This window comes from Haliaeetus leucocephalus, unplaced genomic scaffold (assembly GCF_000737465.1).
Source record: "Haliaeetus leucocephalus isolate CR32 unplaced genomic scaffold, Haliaeetus_leucocephalus-4.0 Scaffold206, whole genome shotgun sequence".
Taxonomy (NCBI): Eukaryota; Metazoa; Chordata; class Aves; order Accipitriformes; family Accipitridae; genus Haliaeetus; species Haliaeetus leucocephalus.
Genome location: NW_010972642.1, coordinates 13,082,078 through 13,104,071, shown reverse-complemented (window position 1 = coordinate 13,104,071; position 21,994 = coordinate 13,082,078). Strand labels below are relative to the sequence as shown.

General features: G+C 39.4%; 2 protein-coding genes across 2 annotated transcripts in view; one reads left to right on the top strand and one right to left on the bottom strand.

The window, feature by feature from the left end:
• Positions 1-13,849, top strand: part of ALDH1L2 (aldehyde dehydrogenase 1 family, member L2) — a 32,719-nt gene extending 18,870 nt beyond the window's left edge. The window contains exons 12-23 of the mRNA XM_010566326.1: positions 865-992; positions 4,898-5,048; positions 5,772-5,842; positions 5,948-6,053; positions 6,434-6,521; positions 7,269-7,362; positions 7,612-7,708; positions 9,198-9,296; positions 10,033-10,198; positions 11,438-11,543; positions 12,337-12,536; positions 13,581-13,849. Of these exons, the coding sequence (XP_010564628.1) occupies positions 865-992; positions 4,898-5,048; positions 5,772-5,842; positions 5,948-6,053; positions 6,434-6,521; positions 7,269-7,362; positions 7,612-7,708; positions 9,198-9,296; positions 10,033-10,198; positions 11,438-11,543; positions 12,337-12,536; positions 13,581-13,636 (1,362 nt within the window). The 3' untranslated portion in view covers positions 13,637-13,849. The remainder of the gene's footprint in view (positions 1-864; positions 993-4,897; positions 5,049-5,771; positions 5,843-5,947; positions 6,054-6,433; positions 6,522-7,268; positions 7,363-7,611; positions 7,709-9,197; positions 9,297-10,032; positions 10,199-11,437; positions 11,544-12,336; positions 12,537-13,580) is intronic.
• A 984-nt stretch (positions 13,850-14,833) lies between these two features.
• LOC104831048 (chromosome unknown open reading frame, human C12orf45) lies at positions 14,834-21,994 on the bottom strand (the record flags this gene model as incomplete). Its single annotated transcript, XM_010566365.1, has 4 exons — positions 14,834-16,109; positions 17,728-17,864; positions 20,621-20,707; positions 21,964-21,994. Coding segments are annotated over 4 exons (438 nt in total), but the record flags the coding sequence as incomplete, so codon positions are not given.

Here is a 21,994-nt window from a genome sequence, read left to right as displayed (position 1 = left end):
ATTGCTGTAGTTTAGTTGCTAAAGGATAGGATACGGTATAAATTTCCTCTCAGTCATCAACTTCAGTTTTTACTTTACTTTTTTTTCGCAAGTCTGATGTCTTAGGGCAAGTGTAACTTTAAAATATCCTTTTAAATTCCCACTAAGAAAAATGACTCTTCAGTAGGAAAATATATGCAGTTGCACTTCAGCCCTGAACTACTGAATCTTGGTTGAGCAACTCATAACTATGTATTATAAATAGGAGTAGTGATTCTGTTGTCCATGTAATTGCCATTTAATTCTGGAGCAAATAAATTCTGCTGAAATCAATACCACAAATTTCATTGTCATTAGAAGTCAGACTCTGGTACTTTTCCTGAAACTCATTATGGAATTGAATAAAAGTCATAACAATTCTGTGTTAGAATTTACAATGTGTGTATTTATAGAACACAATCATCATAAAATACTACGTGTATATGGTGCCTTATGGTAACAGAAGCTCCATTCCTAAGAAATGGAACATGCAGGAGTCATTTTAGCATGTTTGGGTATTAGATCATAATACCACCTATAAAGACTTCCAATTTTTGTAATACCACATTGATTTTACATCTGGAAAGAGAGAGTGAAATCAAGTAGGATGATGGACCTTGATGTGAAGAGGGAGATAGATCTAGGAATCAGAGACCCTGTAGTGTCCTCCAAATTCTGCCACCTCAATTGTTTCTGAACTTTTTGCAGCCTGACTCACCCATGCCAACTGCTGGGCTTGAGGATATTAAGTATTTGCTACCACCCAGTCAAGAAGTTTGGGAGGCAAGAGTAACACTCTGCATCCCAGCCTTTCAGTTTGAGCTAACACAATGCTGCCTTTGACAGATAATAGCCAGTGTATCTTCTGCTTCATTGGCTGACGTTGACAAGGCAGTAGCAGCAGCAAAGGAGGCATTTGAGAATGGTGAATGGGGAAGAATGAATGCAAGGGAAAGAGGGCGACTCATGTACAGGTATGTCGAAAGCAGTTTGTGTTTGTTTTGTTTTCTTAAATCTTATTGTTTTATTCCTTTGAAGAATTGTTGCATACGTTTTCCAAATATAATGGATATTCATAATCCCACTGTCAGAGGAACCAGACTAGTCATCTTTTCATCCCCTAATTTACCTCAGTGTACTGGCCCCCAGTCTTAGCTGCCTAACCTTTCCTGTGGCAGAGAAAAATCTTGTGATCTCTCACTGCTACCATTTTTTTTTAAATTATTTATGAGCGGAAACAAAGAATTTGAGGAAAATGTCTTTTAAATACTTGATGGCTTCATTTAATCTATATGGGTTTTGTTGCAAGGATTGAAAACTCCATTGTAAAGTCCAAATCCTTCTGTATAAATGAGGCTAAGTTTTACAGACAGAGTCTACCTAGGTTAGGTAGACAGAGACTTTTGACCTTGCAAAGTCTGCCTGAGTCTGTGCTCCATACAGTAAACATACAGCCACATTGCCACTAATTTTGAAACACACTGTAACTGATGCTAGATTTTCCAGGATCATACCCCAGCATACTTCTCACCTGGCTAAAGACCCGTCCTAGGAGATGTGATATGGTCTGTTGTGGAAGAATTGTCCTGCGTAGAAACACTCTAAGCTGAATCCCACATGTATCTGAGACACTTCCAGCTCAGTATTTCTTATTTGTATTTGTTTTACTGTGTCAACCCTAGATAATGCCTGGTTCTTTTTTTGGCTCTGTTGTTATTATTTCAGAAGATAAACAGAGGTTATGCTGAGTGAATCATTTCAGTGGTGGTTTCTGAACCTTGAAGGGCAAGAGGTCGTCTTGGAAGGATGATGATGCTAGCTACCTATTGTGAGGGCGGAACTGGAGGCAGCTAATAAAAGCCAAATTACTATGGACTCTCCATATGCAGTGTGATGCTTCTGGTGCCTTACAGCAAGTGCAGGGAGAACACTGTCTTGCGGACTTGAGATGACTAGAAGCTCTAGAGCTTCCCTATAAAGAAAGCCTCTTTTGTGGAGGTGTATGAAGCATTTTCACTGCTTTTTCTTTTCCAGGACATAAAAAAGAGTAAGTAGAGTAGAGATGAGTAAAGAAGATCACTACTCCTGATTGCCACAGGTCCACATTTAGCTAATGGGATGATGGAAAATCAATCGTCAGCACAGAGGAGATGTACTAGGCAAATTTAGTTCCTATTCAGTGGGTGGAGGGCTTAGTTACTGTGCTTGACATAGTAGCTGGCTTTGAAGATGTTAGGATCTTGAACAGAGCTGAAACTTCCTGCCCCAAGGAGCTCATGAAGTAGTAGGTCCTGTGTATCAAACACCTTTTTTCTGCAGGCTGTAGTCTGCAGGCTCATCAACATTACCATTGGATGTCCTGGGCAAGTCAATTGTGCTGAGGAGACTGCATATATATCTATAGGGAAGAGAAGGAATTTTTTTCACCTTAAAAAAAAAAAAATCTTCAATAGTGTGCCATAACTGCTGCTATATTAAGCCTTTATTGTGCTGTGCCAGGAGGCTAGCCCTGGACACCAGAACAGGCAGCAGAAGAAGGATCAGTGACACGGTAAGCAGCTGCAGGATGGTAGCAGACTATGTATTTGCATGGCAAGACAGCCTGGCAGTTTGGCTGGGTGCAGGGGTGGGTCACTGCCCTTCCTTTTATTGTTGCACACTGCTCTTTGCATAACTTCTGTGAGGATTTGGAAACTGAAGATCCAGCTGATTTAGAGGTTTGGAATATGCAACTAGAAGATGACCCTGTCCTCATAAGGCTGGGCTTAGCCTAGCAAGACAGTAGCGAGTAGGGAATCCATTGCATATCTGTGCTCCGGCTGCTAAGGAGGAGCAGCACAGGGAAGTGTAAGGCTGCACTTGGGAAACATGGGTCTGTGTCTGCTGGTAGTGTATGCAGCAGGTCATTTGTTACCACATTAATAGAGCTGTAATTTTTACTTTGTTGAATGCCTTGGATGTAAATTCCCCTCCTCTCTTTTACCATATCCATATGGACCAAGTAGATGTAATTAGAAATAAAAAAGTATTGTAAAATGTGTGGCATTTTTTAAGACGTTGCAGGCATCTTAGCAAAAGAGAATGAAAGCAAACCTGAAAATTCTGCTTGTCTTATAAAGTATGTGACCAGGCCTTTGAAAAAGGCCTGCAGGACTGTAAAAAACGAGTGATCATCACAACAGAAAATGGGTGAGTCAGAACTCATATTAAAATTAAATACGGTCGATCACTTAAATTTTTCACAAGTGTGCACAGATTCAAAGCATGTACAAACTTGAGTTTAATTTGTATTAGGAACACAGGGTGCTTTAGGAATGTAGAGAACTTGAGAGCCCAAGTTAACTCTGCCCTAAAGAGAAACTTTTAAGGTCTTAGAACTACTGCTCTTTGGTTTACACTTGAAAGATTTGCAAGCATATGGAAAATATAACTCCCCTACACTGCATAGATTATTCCTGGATTAAACTCTTCTCTGCTTAGGCTACTAGCTCTCTAGGATAGCTGTACCAGAGTGTTCATGTTGCAAACCATCCCCAGTGTGAATGAAATACCTCACTGGTCCACTTTAATTCAAACACGGCCCCCTTTTCTCTAGTCTTTGGTCAAACTAGAGTTTTTCGTGCTGAACCAGAGGGAAGGTTTGTACCATTAAAGCCCCTAGCTCTGCTACTTTGTCTTAAGAGGAATTGTTAATAGAAGATATTAGGCGAGCATTAAATGGAACTTTCTCCTTTATCCCTGACATGCCATATCCATTCTTTTACACACTACTGCTGATGCCGTGACCTGTAGCTGGGTCTCCAAGATACAGTTAAGTATTAAAAAGCATTTTTCCACATCTCTGCAAATGCTTTAAATGGGCAGAATTTACATAATGGAAAAATAGGCTTCACACCCAGTTTTGCATACTCTTTACAGGGTCTAAAATGCACTCAGTTAAGCTCTTAAAATCACATGGGCGCATTGATTATACATCTGAGTACCAAAACACGGAGAGAAGCTTAAGAAAAACATTGATGCATCTGTTTCACTGCCATGTGAGAGATCGAAGACCTGAATGTAAAAATTTGTTCATGAAAACAGACCTTTCTGCCTGAGCAGGGGACCACCATAAATTACAAGAGCTCCTCAGAAGTATAGGTATCTGTCTGTGCAGATGCATTTTTGAGACACTCTGATAGCTAGCATTAACTCAATAGTATTTACCACAGTCTTACTATACCTCACCGTGTTGCTTCATAAATCTAACGGATGGAGAACTTGATGCACAAGGAGACCACGGGCTAGATTTCAAATGTACTAAGGCATGTAAAATTCAATTTGCATTACAGGTTAGGAGCTCTCTCTTTGGACATATGAGTGCCTTTGAAGCATCTAACACTTAAGTATTTTAGTCCAAGTTCAAACAAATACAAACCAGCATTATGAAGCTAGGTTTCCCAAATCTTAAGCTAGGACTCTGAGTACTCCTTCTCAGTACTTCTGCTGACTTGACATTTCTTATGTTATTGTGTATTTGCTTTTGGCTTACTTGTCTGATTTTCTATAATTGGCTCCTTGTAGTACAACAGAAAAAGAGTACAAATTTTCTAATTATTATTTTAGTTACAAAACCATAACTGAACAATCAGGTAAGTTTTCACTGTTCATGTCTTCATCCAGTGTCTACTACAGTCAATGTGAAGACATTTGCAGACTTTAACAGACAATTCTTCAAGCTCTTACTGTTATTAATGAGCAGTGGCTCCAGTGCTCCACCTCCATATTCAGTGGGAATGCAATTTTAATTACGGTTCTTTGCCATACCAAATAGAATTTTGGCTGTCAGTGGTTAGATGTCACTCCTCTTTGATGTGGATTTGTAATGTTTTTATTAAAGACTTGCAGACCTGATGGAAGAACATCAAGAAGAGTTAGCAACAATAGAGTCTATTGACTCAGGAGCTGTCTACACTTTAGCTTTGAAGACCCACGTTGGAATGTCTGTGCAAACATTCAGATACTTCGCTGGATGGTGTGACAAAATTCAGGCAAGTGAATATGTGAAAGGAATAATCAATGGCAGTGCTTCTCTACTTCTCTACACTTTTTTTTTTTCTGACACATTCCCAAAAAGCAGTGTTAGCAAAAGTAATCAAAGGAATCAAAAAATAAAGCAAAATTCAAATTTTACCTAAAATGGGTCTCCCTGGCAATACAAAAGGACAGTCTGCTTCCAGTTGGAGAATATGGATTTAAAATGTGAATCTAAATGTCTAAGAAATCAGTTGAGGTGTCACAGTGGATATGCGTGCTTAGTCAGCTCTTGATTATTCATGGAGCAGAATGTTGTCGTGGTTGTCATGCAGGTTAGTGCAGATACTTGTGTGCTATGTTACATTCTGACCAGGGCTGGTGAGTTTCCTTGATGGCACAGCACGTGGCATAGGTTCAACAGCATTTCCTCAAGTATCTTTAAGATCCACAATCAAGAATATCATTCAGCTTTTTTTGTCCATAGGCCCTCACTGTATGTTCTTCCATACTTCTGTGATCTATGTTTTGATTTCATCCAGCTGAAAATCAGGAGTTGACTACAGTATCCACAGTAGGAAATCATACAGTAGAAGCATCCCTGCCCCTTTCTTTGATGCAAAAATGCTTCTGGTTTTGAAGCCTACTCTGTGACTTTCCAAAACACACTTACATGGCAAATATATTTGTAATAAAAATGATTAAACAGTACCAAGATTTGTCCCTCCTCTGTCTTTTAGGGTGCTACAATTCCAATTAACCAGGCCCGGCCAAACCATAATCTAACATTCACCAAGAAAGAGCCAATAGGGTAAGTGTCAATTTTTTCTTCTTAGCGACAGCCTTGACATACAGAAAAGCCATTCAAATGCTGCCATCAAAAATGTAATCTTTCCCTGTTTTTCCCTACCTGAAGTGTCTGTGCAATAGTTATCCCCTGGAATTACCCACTGATGATGCTTGCATGGAAGAGTGCAGCATGCTTGGCTGCAGGCAACACACTCGTACTCAAGCCAGCTCAGGTAAAAATGAAAAGGAATGTACAGATGGCTCAGGTCTTCCTCTATTTGTTCAGGCAAAATAATTCAGGCAATCTAGCGGATTTCACCCATAGATTGACCTGTCACATGTACCCGTAGGTTGACCGTGTCATATGTTTTAAAGTGCATGTATAATAATACAAATTGCCACCATGATACAAAGTACTGATTGTCTTCAGTTCTGCTCTGATGCTACTCTCATTTTCAAGAATGAATTCTTTTCCACAAGAAGCCATCACTTTTAATTTGTCAATACTGTGAGTAAGAAGATGAATATTGTATCAAAATTAAGATTTATTGAATGTAAAAGATATCGTGCATTTAATTAAAACAGGAAACCTAATCTAAATGCTTCTACTTAGGTTACACCTCTGACTTCCTTGAAGTTTGCAGAGCTCTCAGCTAAAGCTGGATTTCCTAAGGGCGTTATAAATATTCTGCCTGGCTCAGGTAAAACTTCAGCTACAAGAGAAGGTCATGCTAAAACTGGTGAACTATCGTTTTACCTTTTTGAAGACCTATTACATAAGTGCATGTATCTTCATAGGTAGTAGGCTTGCATCTATGTCATACAGCAATTTCACATGTTTCCAGAACAGAATTGGAAAAATCTATATGTCATCTATATGTCACTAGCTAGTGGTAAAAGCTGTCAGCCTATACCCTCTACAAGTTCACACAAATAGCATGAACACTCTGAAGAAGAATGTATTACAGAGAAACATGTTTCACTTGATTCATTTTTTTCTCCTAATCTCATCATCACTTGGATGTATTTAAATGTGACTGTGAGACCTAGAGCAAGCTGATAAGATGCGTATTGGTCACTATAGGTAAGTCATGGTCCAGACCGTGTTACCTGATGTCACCATTTTCCTCTTTCCCCTAAGGAAGAAAAGTGACAAAGTAACTGTATGGGGCAGGCTCTGTTACAAATTAGGTTGTTACACTTACAGTGGAATATTAGGAAGGAAGTTCTTCAGTCCAGATAGGGGAATTTGGAGACACTAATGTGATCCAAGTTAACTGATATGATATTTTTTATAGTCATATGCATAACGTTGAAAATGTAAATAAGTATGTGATATTGTACTTGATTGACATATTATTAGCTCTTTCTGTATTACAGTCCTGCTGCTGGAGTAGGAAAAATTGCCTATGTACTGTCTAGTTAAACTGTTTTCCTCACCCCAATAGGTGGCTTAGTGGGACAGCACCTGTCTGAACATCCAGATGTTCGTAAAGTTGGATTCACTGGTTCAACACCAACTGGTAAACAGATCATGAAGAGGTACTCTCAGCAAAAGATTCGTAAATAAAGACTACTTAATCTAGTTCTGAAGTATCTTATTAGCTATATTGTGCATGTAGCAGTAATAGAAAAGCATAACTACATATGGTTGTTTACATTTATGTAGAATTTACTAAGTCACTATTGGAAAATAAAGGTTTATACAATTTCCCTAGATATGATTGAAAGGAAATAGTGAAATAAGCTATTTAAAAGTTATTTTTATATGATTATTTATATTTTTTACAGTGCAGCCACTAATCTGAAGAAAGTTTCTCTTGAACTTGGTGGTAAATCACCATTGATCATATTCAGTGACTGTGAACTTGACAGAGCTGTAAAAATGGTAAGTTTACTTCCAAGCACAATATATTCAAAACCTTTGTAATACATCCTCACAGTACTGCAATATACTGCCAAAAACTGCAGTAGGGAGCCCTTGCATGAAAAATCATGTAGTCTGTTAGAAAACAGACTCTTTTTCTACAGGATGTTTCTTTATGCCAGCATAATTAAACTGTTCATGCTGCACCAGAAAGGCAGAGATCAGTACTACAAGAAATATACATCAGGAAATACAACAAAACAAAGAAATATAGCTGGAAAGTATTTTCACTACTCAAGTTAACACATTAAACTTGATTTGTCAAAATCCAATACTCAAAAGAAAAGCGCTTAAAAAATTAAAGCCTGAAAGTGAGTTAAAATATACATTGAGCTCCTTATTGCCATATAGTTCTTAATTCACCATCAATCATCATAATCCACCTTCCCAACCAGCCATAATGTGTTTAAAGTTCATAAATAAGATGTGCAAATGAGAAATTCAGTGGCTTTAAGGAGCTTATTTCCTGCTCAGGTAATCTAATTCATCAAAATGACAGCTGATGCAGTTTGCTCACTAAGAGGCAAACAAAGGTCTTCCACACTGTACTTACCCAAAATGCTAATTCTGTGAATTCTCTAAACCAGTAAGCAGGTACTGCTACCAGGAAGAAACTGTTATAAACTTTCCCTGGTTTTGGAGTGTCTTTTGGCAGGATGAGAGTCTGAGTGACTGTTCAGTGAAGTATATGTGGAAAATAATAAAAGCTGAAACTTAGTCAACTCACTCCTTGGCCCCACCACTGTTCTCAGCTGTAGAAGTGAGAGGGTGACGTAGAGCTTGGCCTGAGCTATACCTGGCATTGATGGCTTTAAATGATTGTGAAACAATGCTTTTTTTGCCACACACTTGACACTAGCACACGATCCCAGTCATACCTACTAATGCCAAGACCCTAGGCCTTTGCAGCTTCCAGAAAACTGCATTTTAGGAATTTTATTTGTCCTGCTTTTCCTTCCCCCACCTCCCTACCGCCCTCGAAAAAACAATGGCAAGTATCAGTTCTTAGTAAACAAAAAGCCACAAACCGCACAGGGTCTGAATCCACACTCGACATAGGAGGTTCTCTGCAGATTAGAGTTAAGCAATGTTCACCCAGTTACATGTGACTTTTGACTCAAGCAATATTGCTCAGTGGATTAGCACAGTTTTATATTCAGTGGTTGTGCTGCCAGCCCTCTTCTCTCTGATGCTGCAGCAGGTGTTTCTGTGGAACACTGATGGAAATAGAAAGAGCAGTGCTAATGGGTTCATCCTGAGCCATTTGTCTCCATGGAAGTGTGTTTGCCCGTTATAAGATTAGTCTGCTTGTTGCATTGATGATGTTTCTTCACATAAAGCATTAAGCTTTGAGGGTCACAAACACAGAATGCAACCCAAAGGAACAGAGTGAATGGGAAACTGAACAAAAGGATGCATATAAATATTAATGTTTTTTTTCCCTGATCAGGGTATGGGAGCAGTATATTTCAACAAAGGAGAAAACTGCATTGCAGCTGGCAGGCTGTTTGTGGAAGAATCAATCCATGATGAATTTGTTAGAAAAGTGGTAAGATAATCAAGGACTAAAGTTTAAACAGATACTTTACTATGGCACAAAGATCCAGTAGTTTTACAGACACTTGCATTTCTTCTTATATTCAGTTGTTTAATTTCTCATTATTGCTTATGATAGGCAATGCAGCTTCTTGGGAACCTCTTACAGGGTTAAAAGGAAGGCACCAAAGGGAGATATTTTCATCAGTAATGCACACATAAATGACATTGAAATAGATATTGTACCTTCAGTGATATTTCATATTTGACTAGGAAAGTAAGAGGAAAAAAATTTCTGAACTTAGGTCAATGTGATTGAAGGCTGCTGTGAAGTTTAAAAAAAAGGCATATTGGAAATGTAGCTAGAATAAATCAAAGGTTATTATTAAAAATCCAATAGTCACCACACTGTGCCACAGGAGAATTCATTTATTTAGCTCAAGAACAGGAAATCACTGTCATAACTCATTTACCACTGGTAAAAGCTAACATTTTACATGCCTATTTTAAAAGCGGAAGAGAATGAATACAGGAAAACAGGATCATAAACCTTCAGAAGTAACCAGAGATTATCAAACGTAAGACAAAGCCTCATTTTAGAAAGGGAGGAGCATTCCACTTTCTAAGAACCCAGCCTTTTCTTTGAGCCTAACTTCATAGCACAAAACATGAAGTATCCCGAATCATGGGTCACTTTAACAACTATTTGCCACATTATGTTAACTTCATTTTCATTGGGTAACCCATAGGTAGAAGAAATAAAAAAGATGAAAATTGGTGACCCACTTGATAGATCTACAGATCACGGTCCACAAAATCACAAGGCCCATTTGGAAAAGCTGCTGCAATATTGTGAAACTGGAGTAAAAGAAGGAGCCACCCTAGTGTATGGAGGAAGACAAGTACGTAGACCAGGTAAAATAATGTTCAGAGGTGTTTGGAGCTTTTACACTTTGAACAAAAGCCATCATGATTGTCTCTGCTGCAATATGTGAAGTAGCAATGTGGGAACAGTACCAGGTAAGCCCAAGATACCACTTGAGAACAGGGCTTTCAAGTCTCATATTAAGAGAAGCTGCGCAACTGAAGCGTAACATATGAAATTGAATCAGAATCTAGTCTGTATGGAAATCTTTTGTTCATTTCTACCTGTTGCTTGTGAGGCATTGAGGCTTTTTTTGTAACACCCTTGAACTGTGAAGAGCCATAAGTATAATTATATCCCTTTAGATCACACTAACACTAAAGGTGACTGAGGAAACTACTAGCAGAGTTTGCGTAAGGTATTATTATCAAAAGCCTTTTTTGCTATACAGACAATATGTATGCTAAGTTTACTGAGCCAGCATGAAAGCAACATTTTCTCATGGACATCTGTCCTATATCAGTATTGAAGGAGAAACATTTGCATCAGAGTTTCAAAATATAACGACCGTATCCTTAAATAAAGTGAACGTGTAGATTCATAACTATATGAAATCAGTGTAACAAAGCTAAATGGGAAATCTTATGGAAGGGAGCAGCATTTATATAAAATCTCTGAAGTTGATTTTACCCACTCAAACTGGAATACAGTCACTGACCAAGATGTAGGTAACCAGGATCGCTTGTGTATAACACCAGGACAGTTCTTGATTAGCAACGATGAACTAGCTTTTGGACAGGTCTTTACAACCTTCAGAAACGAACAGTCATTATGAGGCGTTCCCTTGCCTCAGAATTCTCTTTACTTCAGCATCCATAAATCTTAGGCAAAGTTGCTGCCAGTTGCATGTTTTTTCGTTGTTTGGAATATACAGATCTTTATGGCTACAGTCTATCTTCTTGTCGGATAACAAGAGTGGCCTCTGCGGCATGCTGTAACCTTGTCTTCCTGCTGTCAGGGTGCAGGGTCTTCCCCTGAGGAGTCACCTGGGCTGTGGCATGCAGACCTTCTGGCCTGGTCAATACAGGCCATTATTTTAACCTTTTTTCTGCTGTTTGTCTGGTGCTTGCTTCCACACATGCATTTCCATTCATACTTCATTCATATCAATCCTGGTATTTTCTCTTTCAATGTATCTATGACCTCAAAGTATGGAAGAGAGACGGCCTGGACAATACAAACTGTGAAGCATTTCGCCACACTCAAATGATGCTCTATCCTCTGTTTAGGTTTCTTCATGGAACCCACTGTATTCACAGATGTTGAAGACCATATGTATATTGCCCAGGAAGAGTCCTTTGGTCCTGTGATGGTGATTTCTAAATTTAAAAATGGGTATGTTCTCCTCTAGTTACTGTTAGAAACTTTCTCATTTTCACCCTACGTGTAGAAATGATAGCATACGTAGTATGATTTTGTTAAATCTTGTAAGACCAGTCTGGAATCCCTAGATCCTCTTCCAGCTAAATTCAGAGAAAACACCCTTTTTAGCAGGGGGTATCCTGCTCCATGTCGATATAGAACTAATGCTATTAGCAGTGACAGGATAGAATGCAACTGTAAGTGCCAGTTCTTAAATAAGACTTAGTATTCAGTGAAATGTTTTTACTGAAGTTGATGTGGTAATTGCAACAGCTCGATCAAATTACAAAATGTGTGGTTTTTCCAGTGGAATTGCTTATTTTTCTCTGTCACGAAAGACCACATAGCATTGTTGTGCTTTGTGTAACATTGGCACGTTACTATTGCAAATGAAAATCCCTCTGTATATTTTGTAGACTGCTAGTTTTAATAGTTTTACAAGTATTTTTGTATTGCTGTAATCCCCAAGTTGTACTGTAGCTGAGCAATGTTGGTATGCGTACTGCAACTTTTCCCTTGACATTTCTTTGTGTAGATCTTAACCACTGAAATGTAAGGTTACAAGCTTTACAAGTTGGAAGCAAGGGTATGAATTTCCATAGATCTGTCAGATTGACACACAGATTAGTCGTTAGTAAGTTGTCTTTAAAAAGACTAACCGGAGAAGAGCAAGCGTGGGAAAAGGTGCTTCAGTGACATTGAAGGCGGAAGGTTGCTAACACTTGTTTATTTTACCTAGCTGCAATTAGATTTCTTTCCCCTGTAGGGATGTTGACGGAGTGCTGCGACGGGCAAATACCACAGAATATGGCTTAGCTTCAGGAGTTTTCACAAAAGACATAAGCAAAGCTCTCTACATCAGTGAAAAGCTAGAAGCTGGAACAGTTTTTATTAACACATACAACAAAACTGATGTGGCAGCACCATTTGGTGGATTTAAGCAGTCTGGCTTTGGGAAAGATTTAGGTAAGTCATTCTTTCCCTCTCTCATTTCTCATCTGACAGTCCAAACCCATGAAAAAAACACCTTAGCTGTGTACACTGCCTCTAGTGAAACGTGAGCTATGGATGCATTTCCTGCATCTCCTACACTCCTCCCATCCTACATTGCAGCAGTCTAGTTCCTCTCCCATCCCTACAACAGTCCCACCTCAATACCTCCAGTTCAGCCCTTCCTGTACATTTGCTAAATAATGCTACAGCATGCAGAATATTCCTCTCCGACTCCTCTCAGAGCAGTCAAATTACAGCTTGTCCAGAGCTCCATACAGGCTACAAAATGCTGTCAAGCAGCAAAGGTATTGGCCAAAATCTTCTTTCCTTTCCCTGAGAAAGAACGCTAATTTAGGTTTCCCCTCTAAACTTGTAAGAGCATGGGAAACTTTTTTATGCCTTAAAATGTCATCAAAATTTGCCAACAGCCACAAAGATGCATTAAAAAAATCTTTTCTTTTCAAAACCAGTTTTAGAAAAAGTGAAGTCTAGTCTGTCAAAGAAACTTTACAAGTCTGGACAGATCAAGCCTCCTGGCAAAGAAAAATTAAAGAAAAAATGTTTTCAGTGACACAACAGATTTTTGCCTTTGGAATCTCTAGCAAGTATCAGACATTTCCTGAAACCAAAATGAGTAATAGTATCAGGAAAAAAAAAGATTACCAATTTTTTATGCAGCTTCTTTACCTAAAAACTTCAACATAGGCAAACCAAAGCTCGTAAATTCAACTATGAGCCCCCAGTGGCCATCTAGAAACTTCTGCTGCTTCAGTCCCACCCAGGTGGTTTGTTAAATTCCAGCCCCTTTTTCTTTCCACTTGTTGGGTTTGGCCTCTTCTTGTCAAACCAGTTCTGTAAATCTCTGTGGGAGAGTAAGTTAATCAGTTTCCATTGTTCCTTAAGGACTCAAATATTGGCTAAAGCATTTTAGATTTTTTTCTTAATAATATAGTTAATGTCTCTGACAACATTCTCTTTTAGCTGCCATTCTAACTGGTGAATATTGTGTTTGTACAGGTGAAGAAGCTCTTCATGAATATCTCAGAACCAAGGCTATCACTGTGGAATACTAAAAGTAACAGCCTCACTTGGAAAGTAAACTTTCAGCAGAGTTTGAATCTTAATGACTCCATGAAGCACTTCATACCAGGCACAGGATATGCTGTCTGCAGTGCTACAACTGAAAAAAACCCAAAACAAAACACCCATTTCGTGGCTAAGTTTCTATAAATCAGATCAAAATTTTAGTCTTGCTGACAGATAAAAGCATTTGGAAATTAACCTGAAGTTCTTTACATTATGCAGCAGCAGTTGTTAGCACAATCTCCCCCAAAAACCAAGAACGTGGTTTGGTTTTATTTTTTTAAATACAACTGAAGAATGAGTTCTCACATGTCTACTTCTTATTTGTGTGAACGTATTTACATGGCCATTATAAATCCTTAGTCATTAGGCTTCTCTAAAGTTGAACTAAAATATACTGACTATGCCATTTTTGCTATAAACCAGTTCAAGTTTTACAGTAGCAATTAAACATTCTGCTCTGGTGATTCTTCAGCAGTACAGAAAACCTTTGTGCCATAAGAAGTAAATCAATACAAGAAAGTGCACTTACTATGATCTTTGTATAGTACATACAGAGTTCAACATTGGTGTTAAACTATGCATATCAAGCTAAAGTTACTGAAAATATTTTCTATCTTTTTGTTGATACGAACGTGTGATCTGCCTGCAATTTGAAAGGTGGTTACATTAACAGATTAAAATCACTTTTTGTGTCTGTGCACATGGACTGTTATCACTGTTTTATACAGAATTATTATTACTTTGTATTTCATATTTTTTTTAATCTAAAGGAAAATTCCTTGTAAAATGACTGAGTTAGGATGTTGGCTTTCAAACTTTCTTCAGTTTGAAGAGTATTCCGTAGATTGAGAGCTCATCTAACAAACTAAGCCTACTTCAGACCACCTGCTCTTCTTAGAGTGCAACGCCACCCAAAGCTTAATCTGATCTGTGGGTTGCCATTAAAAATAGCAGTCCCATTCTTTGATTCCCATCCTTCCCACTCACTAAAATATTTTGTGTTTTAATCAGTTAATCCCAGTAAATCATGCCCCCTTCTATTTTTAAGAAGCCGCATTGTGAAAGAAAGACCAGAATCCTTGTTATTTCTTATCACAAATATTACAGAAACAGATATTAAAACTATAGCTTTAAGTATGGAATTCAAAATAAGTCCTGTAAATAATTGCAGGTTTCAAGACATGACATTAATATCTGAGCAAATACAATATAGAAAATTTTACTTTAATCATATAGAAAATATAAAGTTCCTTTAAGAAACAAATGATGACATCCAGGAGCATGGTAGATACTTCTGAAGTGCAAACCGATCTATGAAGTAAATACAACAGCCCAAATCATTGTATTTGATCAATCTGAGGCAAGTACGAGACATAACTTTCACGGATTTTGGTTTCAGAATTGTTTCAAGCTAACATAAGTACAGCCCAGCTGAAAATTCACCTTTTTATTCTCCCGAAGTGACAGTTGTCAACAAAATGGAGAGGACAGAAACGTGGCGGGGAAAGTAGGAGATGAAAAGTGTAGCTTAAAGCAATTGTAACACCACAGAGGCAGAGCTGACTCTGTAAGTAAGTCCTAAGGGTATCTGCACTCCAGCCACAAACGTTCCAGACAGGAGCTAGTAACCCACCCGTAATGATAGAGAGCTCAGTGCAGGCACAGAGGGTAAGTGATCCTTTGCTGAACTCCCTCGTGAGTCATGGCTGTCCTTACCCATGCTAGCTCATCTTGAAATGACCTCAGCCACTGCTTCAGTGTTCAACAGTTATTGTCATGAATGCAATGTAGACATACCTCTAATGTACTTTAAGATAATGTTTAATATTGAAGACATTGTACATAACACCTCACAGGACATGGAATATAAAAAACAAAGCTTTTTTCCCTAGTTAACTCTGTCCTGCCCTTGAAGCAAAAACTTCCGGCACACTACAAAAATCTTTCTTCAACAAAGCAACAGAACAAGAATTTTAACTTAACTAGTCCAAGTGCCCCAAATTCTAGCTGCTTTCTTAGTCTAACCTAATTTGAAGTTCATTTTCATGTTTGATGAATAAAACCGCACTTAATTCTTCAGAAATCCAGCCTGCCTCAGTCATGAGTGGATCCTGAATTCTCCACCATGTAAACTATGGCATTTCATATGATCCTGAGGGATGATGCCACATTGGGAAACAAGGTAGTTTTAAGGGCCAAGTCTTCAAAGTAAGAAAACATGATTTGGGTTTTTGTTGTTTTGTTTTGTTGGGTTGTTTTAAGTAAAATAAAATGGATTTACTCATTCACTTTGCTGTCCAAGATTTCTATTTTGCCCTTTTCTCCTTTTTGTTTAGGAAACTTAATGTTGTCTATTGTCACTTCATTAGTTGTACAGTCATCTTCAGATTCTGATTCATCTTCTGAAGTTAGTATTTCTTCATCCGTATCAGAATCACTCAGTTCAACTACAGCCACATTCTGGAAAAAAAGACCTTAGTTAACACATTACACATTTCTATACCACTTCTGTCATTTGAGTAAAACATAAAGCAAACACATGAAACAGCCTACTACTACAAGAAAACCACAACCACAACTAGAAAGACTTTTGCATTCTCCTAGGATTATGACAAATATCATGAACAGATTCCTAAATATTTAAATTGTTAATTTATATTGCCCTGTAACAAATATAAGGCCATCTTTATATCATTATCAAAGAGAGAAATGAGTCAAAAGCTGAATTCAGATAGTCTAAATCAGGTACTTAAACTGACGAGAAGGAGGTATCAAACTTAATTTTCAGTAAAGAATTCAAATGAAACCATTTAGTGTATAAGTGGTCATGACATATACAAACGTGTGTATATATATTTATTAATATAGTTCATATCTTATAACCTAGTAGTGTTCATGGCACTACAACTACTGCAAAATAGCAAGTAGTTTAAACCACCAGGATATTTTTTGAAGTAAAAGTGATCGTATATTTCCATATGCAGAGCCACGATTTTTAAGATCTGGTTTTCTCTCTGAAAATATCTGTCTTAAACTGATAATCCTCACCACAAAAATTTCCCATATACAGCAAAGCAAAATACAGGAATTTGAGATGCAAATAAATTTCTTCAGTGATCTGCAAATAGCATTAAGCTATTAATCACTAGGTCTCCTTGTTTGCTTATTATAAAGCCAAGACACTTGTCAGACATTGTCACATGAAAAATCTTTTAAAAATCTTGTCCAAGTTACCCATTCCACTTCAGCATACTGAAACAAACAATTTTCACGATCCACTTTGTTTTCTCACTATTTAGTTGGAATTCTTCAGCATATACCAGCACTGGACAACCTACTGCATGTAGGCTGGGTAGAATCTACAAGAACTCTGAATCCAACCAGTGGCGAATAAATTGTTCTGACAGCTCACACCAAACCCCAGGCTGCCTTATTTCTGCCTTTTATCTTGTGGGTCTGCAGGCCAGAAGGCACTTGTCTGGGACATGCGCATATCACACGCATCACCCTCATACTAAAATTTTCTTACGTGAGCATGTGGCTGCAGCACTTCAGTTAAAAAAGAGAAAGAAAATATTGATGTGAATGTAAATAGATAGATACCAGCTATAAAGGATCACAACAACACTAACAACTTTTCTAAACCCAACACCTATAGCCAGTCCTAAAAATACCTACAAAGCACAGCTGAAAGCCAGTTATTAACTCTTATACTAAAGCCTTGTTATGCCTTACTACGCCTTACGTTATCCAGTTTCTAAACCAAATTACTCATGAGACATTTAAAATACAATTTGTGACTTACTTTTGATTCAGAGTTGCTGATTCAAAAGTATGTCTTATTCTGGCCTTAAACTACTTCATCCCCAGTCATTAAGTTCTGCAAGTATGAAAACCAAGTAGTAAATTTTAACCAAATAAGCATTTTTATTACATCTATGTTTTGAATTTGCAGATCGCGGACTAAGATGGTAAAGACTTAGCCTTATCTATCAAATTAGCTCATTCTAAGATCAGAGAATTATTTTAATCACATCTAAATTTAATTTATAAAATAAAAAATACAGAAAGTATTTACCATTTCTATAACTTTTTCTGTTGCAGTGTCTAGATTTTCAATATCAAACTGATGAGCTGGTGCTGTTACCATTTTTCTTCTCAGCTCATCATTTGCATGGGCCATCTGCGGTAAAAAGCTCTGTACTCGGTCCAAAACTGAAAAAGAAATAATTATCACATGTATATATACAAACAGATGCCCATTAGTTTATACATTTATACCTCAGAAATCTGAGCATTTAAACAGATTCCATTTCAACTGTAATTTCCAGCTGTCTACCATATTTAAGATGCTTTAATAGAAGGATTTATTACAGTATTCAATTTTCCAAGACACAAACAGCAAAAAGATATAAAATCTATTGGTCAGCATGTGGTGCAGGAAGAAATCACTTCAACAATTCCATTTGGATTCTTAAAACAAAATGTGACTACTTTACAGAAAACTTGCTTGTAAATTCCATGGTTTTAAATACATCTTGAGTGCCAACTTCCACATCAGTATTATCTCCAATGGAAATATAATTATGTCCTCCTTTCTTCCCTGTTACAAAGTATAGACTGAAGGTCTCAAAGAAGATGGAAAAATTAGCTGTGGCAGATGCCACAGATGTCATGCTATACTAAAAAAAAGTTCAACAAAATTATCAAGAAGGGCTCTGAAATTAAGACAGTGGGAGAGAGACGGATGTCTGTTTTGAAGTGTAAAGCACTTATCCCCTACAGAAATATCCCTCTAAGCTCAGTGGGACTTCCCAGCTCCAGTTTCTTCAAATAATCTTTGCTCCACACATGCAGATGAGCCAATCACTGGTTTAATTCTCCGTGAGTAAGAGGTACTATTCTGAGTGAGCTCCACAGAAGCCTAACAGGTATAATCTACCTTTGAAACACTGTCATCTTTGTTGAGACTTTTATCCAAGAAAACTCAATGTAACAAGTTGGGTTTTGTATTACTTTTTAAATCTGAGCTCAATCACAAAATAAAAATATAATAATTTGACAGGAGTCTGTTTTAAATTAAATGCTTTTATACACCAAATATTTTATACTGAGAGATTACTTCTGAAAAGATAAGAAGCCCAGATTGGCAAAAAAGCAACAACTCTATAGTGGAAAAGAACAATCTGAGACTAAAGAACTGCGGTATATTTTAATGAAAAGAAAAACTCCTGAAGATACACTACTTTCAAAGAATAACAATTTTTACACTATGTCCTCTTATGCACAGAGTTACAGAGAAGACAATGTTAGCAACCTATATGTAGCTTAGTCAAAGGAAGAAGGAGCATAGCTCGATTAAAGAAAAAAGTTTTCTTAATGCATTCAAATTAATTTGTTATTAATGAATGGTTATATGATCTGGCTTACTAATTTTGCCAGCACACTCATTAAAAATAAAGTTCTGAATGTGATCTACAGAACTTGCATCAATTTGAAAGCAGCTGACTAAATGAAGACCAGAGCTACAACCTGGTGAATTCACTATATGCAGACAGCAGGAGTATTTCTGCAAGGAGAACTAAGTCCCTAAAAGTTACAGCTGTAACACGCCTAGCATCGCAAAATCTAGCTTTGCAGAAGCAGCAGTTACATGATTAACCTGTGGGTGATATGCAACAGCAAAGGAGGACCTAGCACCCATAAAAACAGAACGCAAGAATTTGTCCCATTACTAATCCAAGGAAAGCACTGAAGCCAAAGTTTTGAAATGGATGTTACCTACTACTTGACACTGTTCCAATAACTAAGTCCTACTGTATTGGGTCTGTGTGGCAAGGTTTTGGTAGTGGGGGGGCTACAGGGGTGGCTTCCGTGAGAAGCTGCTAGAAGCTTCCCCTGTGTCCGACAGAGCCAATGCCAGCCAGCTCCAAGACGGACACGCCGCTGGCCAAGGTCGAGCCCATCAGCGACAGTGGTAGCACCCCTGGGATAACAGATTTAAGAAGGGAAAAAAGTTGCTGGGGTACAAAAACTGCAGCTGGAGAGAGGAGTGAGAACATGTAGGAGAAACAGCCCTGCAGACCCCAAGGTCAGTGCAGAAGGAGGGGGAGGAGATGCTCCAGGCACCGGAGCAGAGATTCCCCTGCAGCCCGTGGGGAAGACCATGGTGAGGCAGGCTGTCCCCCTGCAGCCCAGGGAGGTCCACGGTGGAGCAGATCTTCACCTGCAGCCTGGGGAGGACCCCACGCCGGAGCATGTGGGTGCCCGAAGGAGGCTGTGACTGCGTGGGAAGCACACGCTGGAGCAGGCTCCTGGCAGGACCTGTGGCCCTGTGGAGAGAGGAGCTCATGCTGGAGCAGGTTTGCTGGCAGGACTTGTGACCCCACAGGGGACCCACACTGGAGCAGTGTGCTCCTGAATGACTGCAGCCCATGGAAGGGATCCACACTGCAGCAGTTCATGAAGAACTGCAGCCCGTGGGAAGGACCCACGTTGGAGAAGTTTGTGGAGGACTGTCTCCCGTGGGAGGGACGCTACGCTGGAGCAGGGGAAGAGTGTGAGGAGTTCTGCCTCTGAGGAGGAAGGAGTGGCAGAGACAACGTGTGATGAACTGACCTCAACCCCCATTCCCCATCCCCCTGTGCCGCTGCAGGGGGAGGAGATAGAGAAAATCAGGAGCAAAGTTAAGCCCAGGAAGAAGGGAGAGGTGGGGGGAAAGTGGTTTAAGAATTGCGTTTTCTCATTACCCTACTCTGGTTTGATTGGCAATAAATTAATTTAATTTTCCCCAAGTCGAGTCTGTTTTGCCCGTGATGAATAACTGGTTGAGTGATCTCTCCCTGTCCTTATGTCGACCCACAAGCCTTTTGTTATATTTTCTCTCCCCTGTCCAGTTGAGGAGGGGGAGCGATAGAGCAGCTGCATGGTGCTTAGTTGCTGGCTGGGGTTAAACCACAACACCTACTTACCATTACTCCTTGGCATCCTAACTGTCTGTAAAGTTGTGGCCTTCTTGCTGCTACATTTTGAACTAATCAACAAAGTTTCTTCCAGCCCTGGAAACAAAAAAGTATTTGAATGTTTACCTGTCTCAGCCACAAATGTCACATTTTAACTGTGAGGCTCTCTTCTTGCTGCTACTTTTCCACCTTTCTACCACAAGACTAAACATGAGGATTCAACTGTCTCTGCCTCCAGGAATTCCACTCTGCTTTCCGGCAAATACTGTTTCTTGATATTTGTTTGGGGTGCTTGTCTCAGTATTTCTGTATGTAGTAGGTAGCAAAAGGCTAGAGCTTGCTACCACGAGAGGCTGTGAAAGCAGACGGATCAGCGGGTTCAACACGGAATTAGACCAGTTCAGGGCAGCAAAGTCATCATCAGGTACTAAAAGGACTGAGCAGGAATGTACCCCATCATCCCCAACCCTACAACCGTAGACACTGGGCAATTACAAGGACAGGGAGCACACAGTCCTTAAACTAATGAGTTCTCTGTAATTATCATCTGCTATTGCAGTTCCTGGAAGAAAGACTACTGGGCTATATGGACCACTGGTCTGACCCTGCAGGTCACTTCTTACAGGCTCCCACTGTTTTCAAAGTCTTTGTCAAAGATTTATTTAGTGATAGCTATCAACACACAGAGAAACTACCTGTAATACCCCCAGCAAAACATAGCGAGGTAACAGCTAGCATGTGCTAGTGACACTGACTGAAATCCCTTCCCTAATGCGTGTGACTGCGGTGGTGACCAATAAAGGGATGCTCATGACCTGAAGTAACTATTTTTACAAGAGTAGCATCGTAAAATCCAAACGAAGTAGGAAAAATCTCCGTTAATTAGACAAGCCAGTTCTTATGGCCGCCAACACAGCCATCGGCCCTTCCCCCTTAACTGAAGTGGAGCTTTATTGCTTTTTAACATTTTTTTTCCTCACAGGAATATCGTTACAACTATGGATGCTACTTTAAGGTTTGTTTGGGGGTTCCCCCCCCCCCCGCCCCGTATTTACTCGAACTATACCAGCCACGCCCGGGAAAACGGTGGCTCTTCAAACCCCGCGAGATAACATAACAAGTGGAGGACTACCAGCCAGACGGCCTAAAAAGCCCCCGAGGCCAGAGTCCGGGGGTTCACCACAAGCCGAGCCCACCCCCCCTCTCCCCAACCTCCCGTCCCGGGGGGGCGGCCGGGCTGAGCCCCGCAGCGCCGCTCCCTGCGGCCGGAGGAACCCAGCTCAGCTTGGAAAGCGGCTCCGCACCTCTCGGCCGCGGGGCTCCCACCCCCCGACCCCGGGGGGACCGCTCCCCTCCTCGCCGCCCCACCACCAGCAGTTCCCG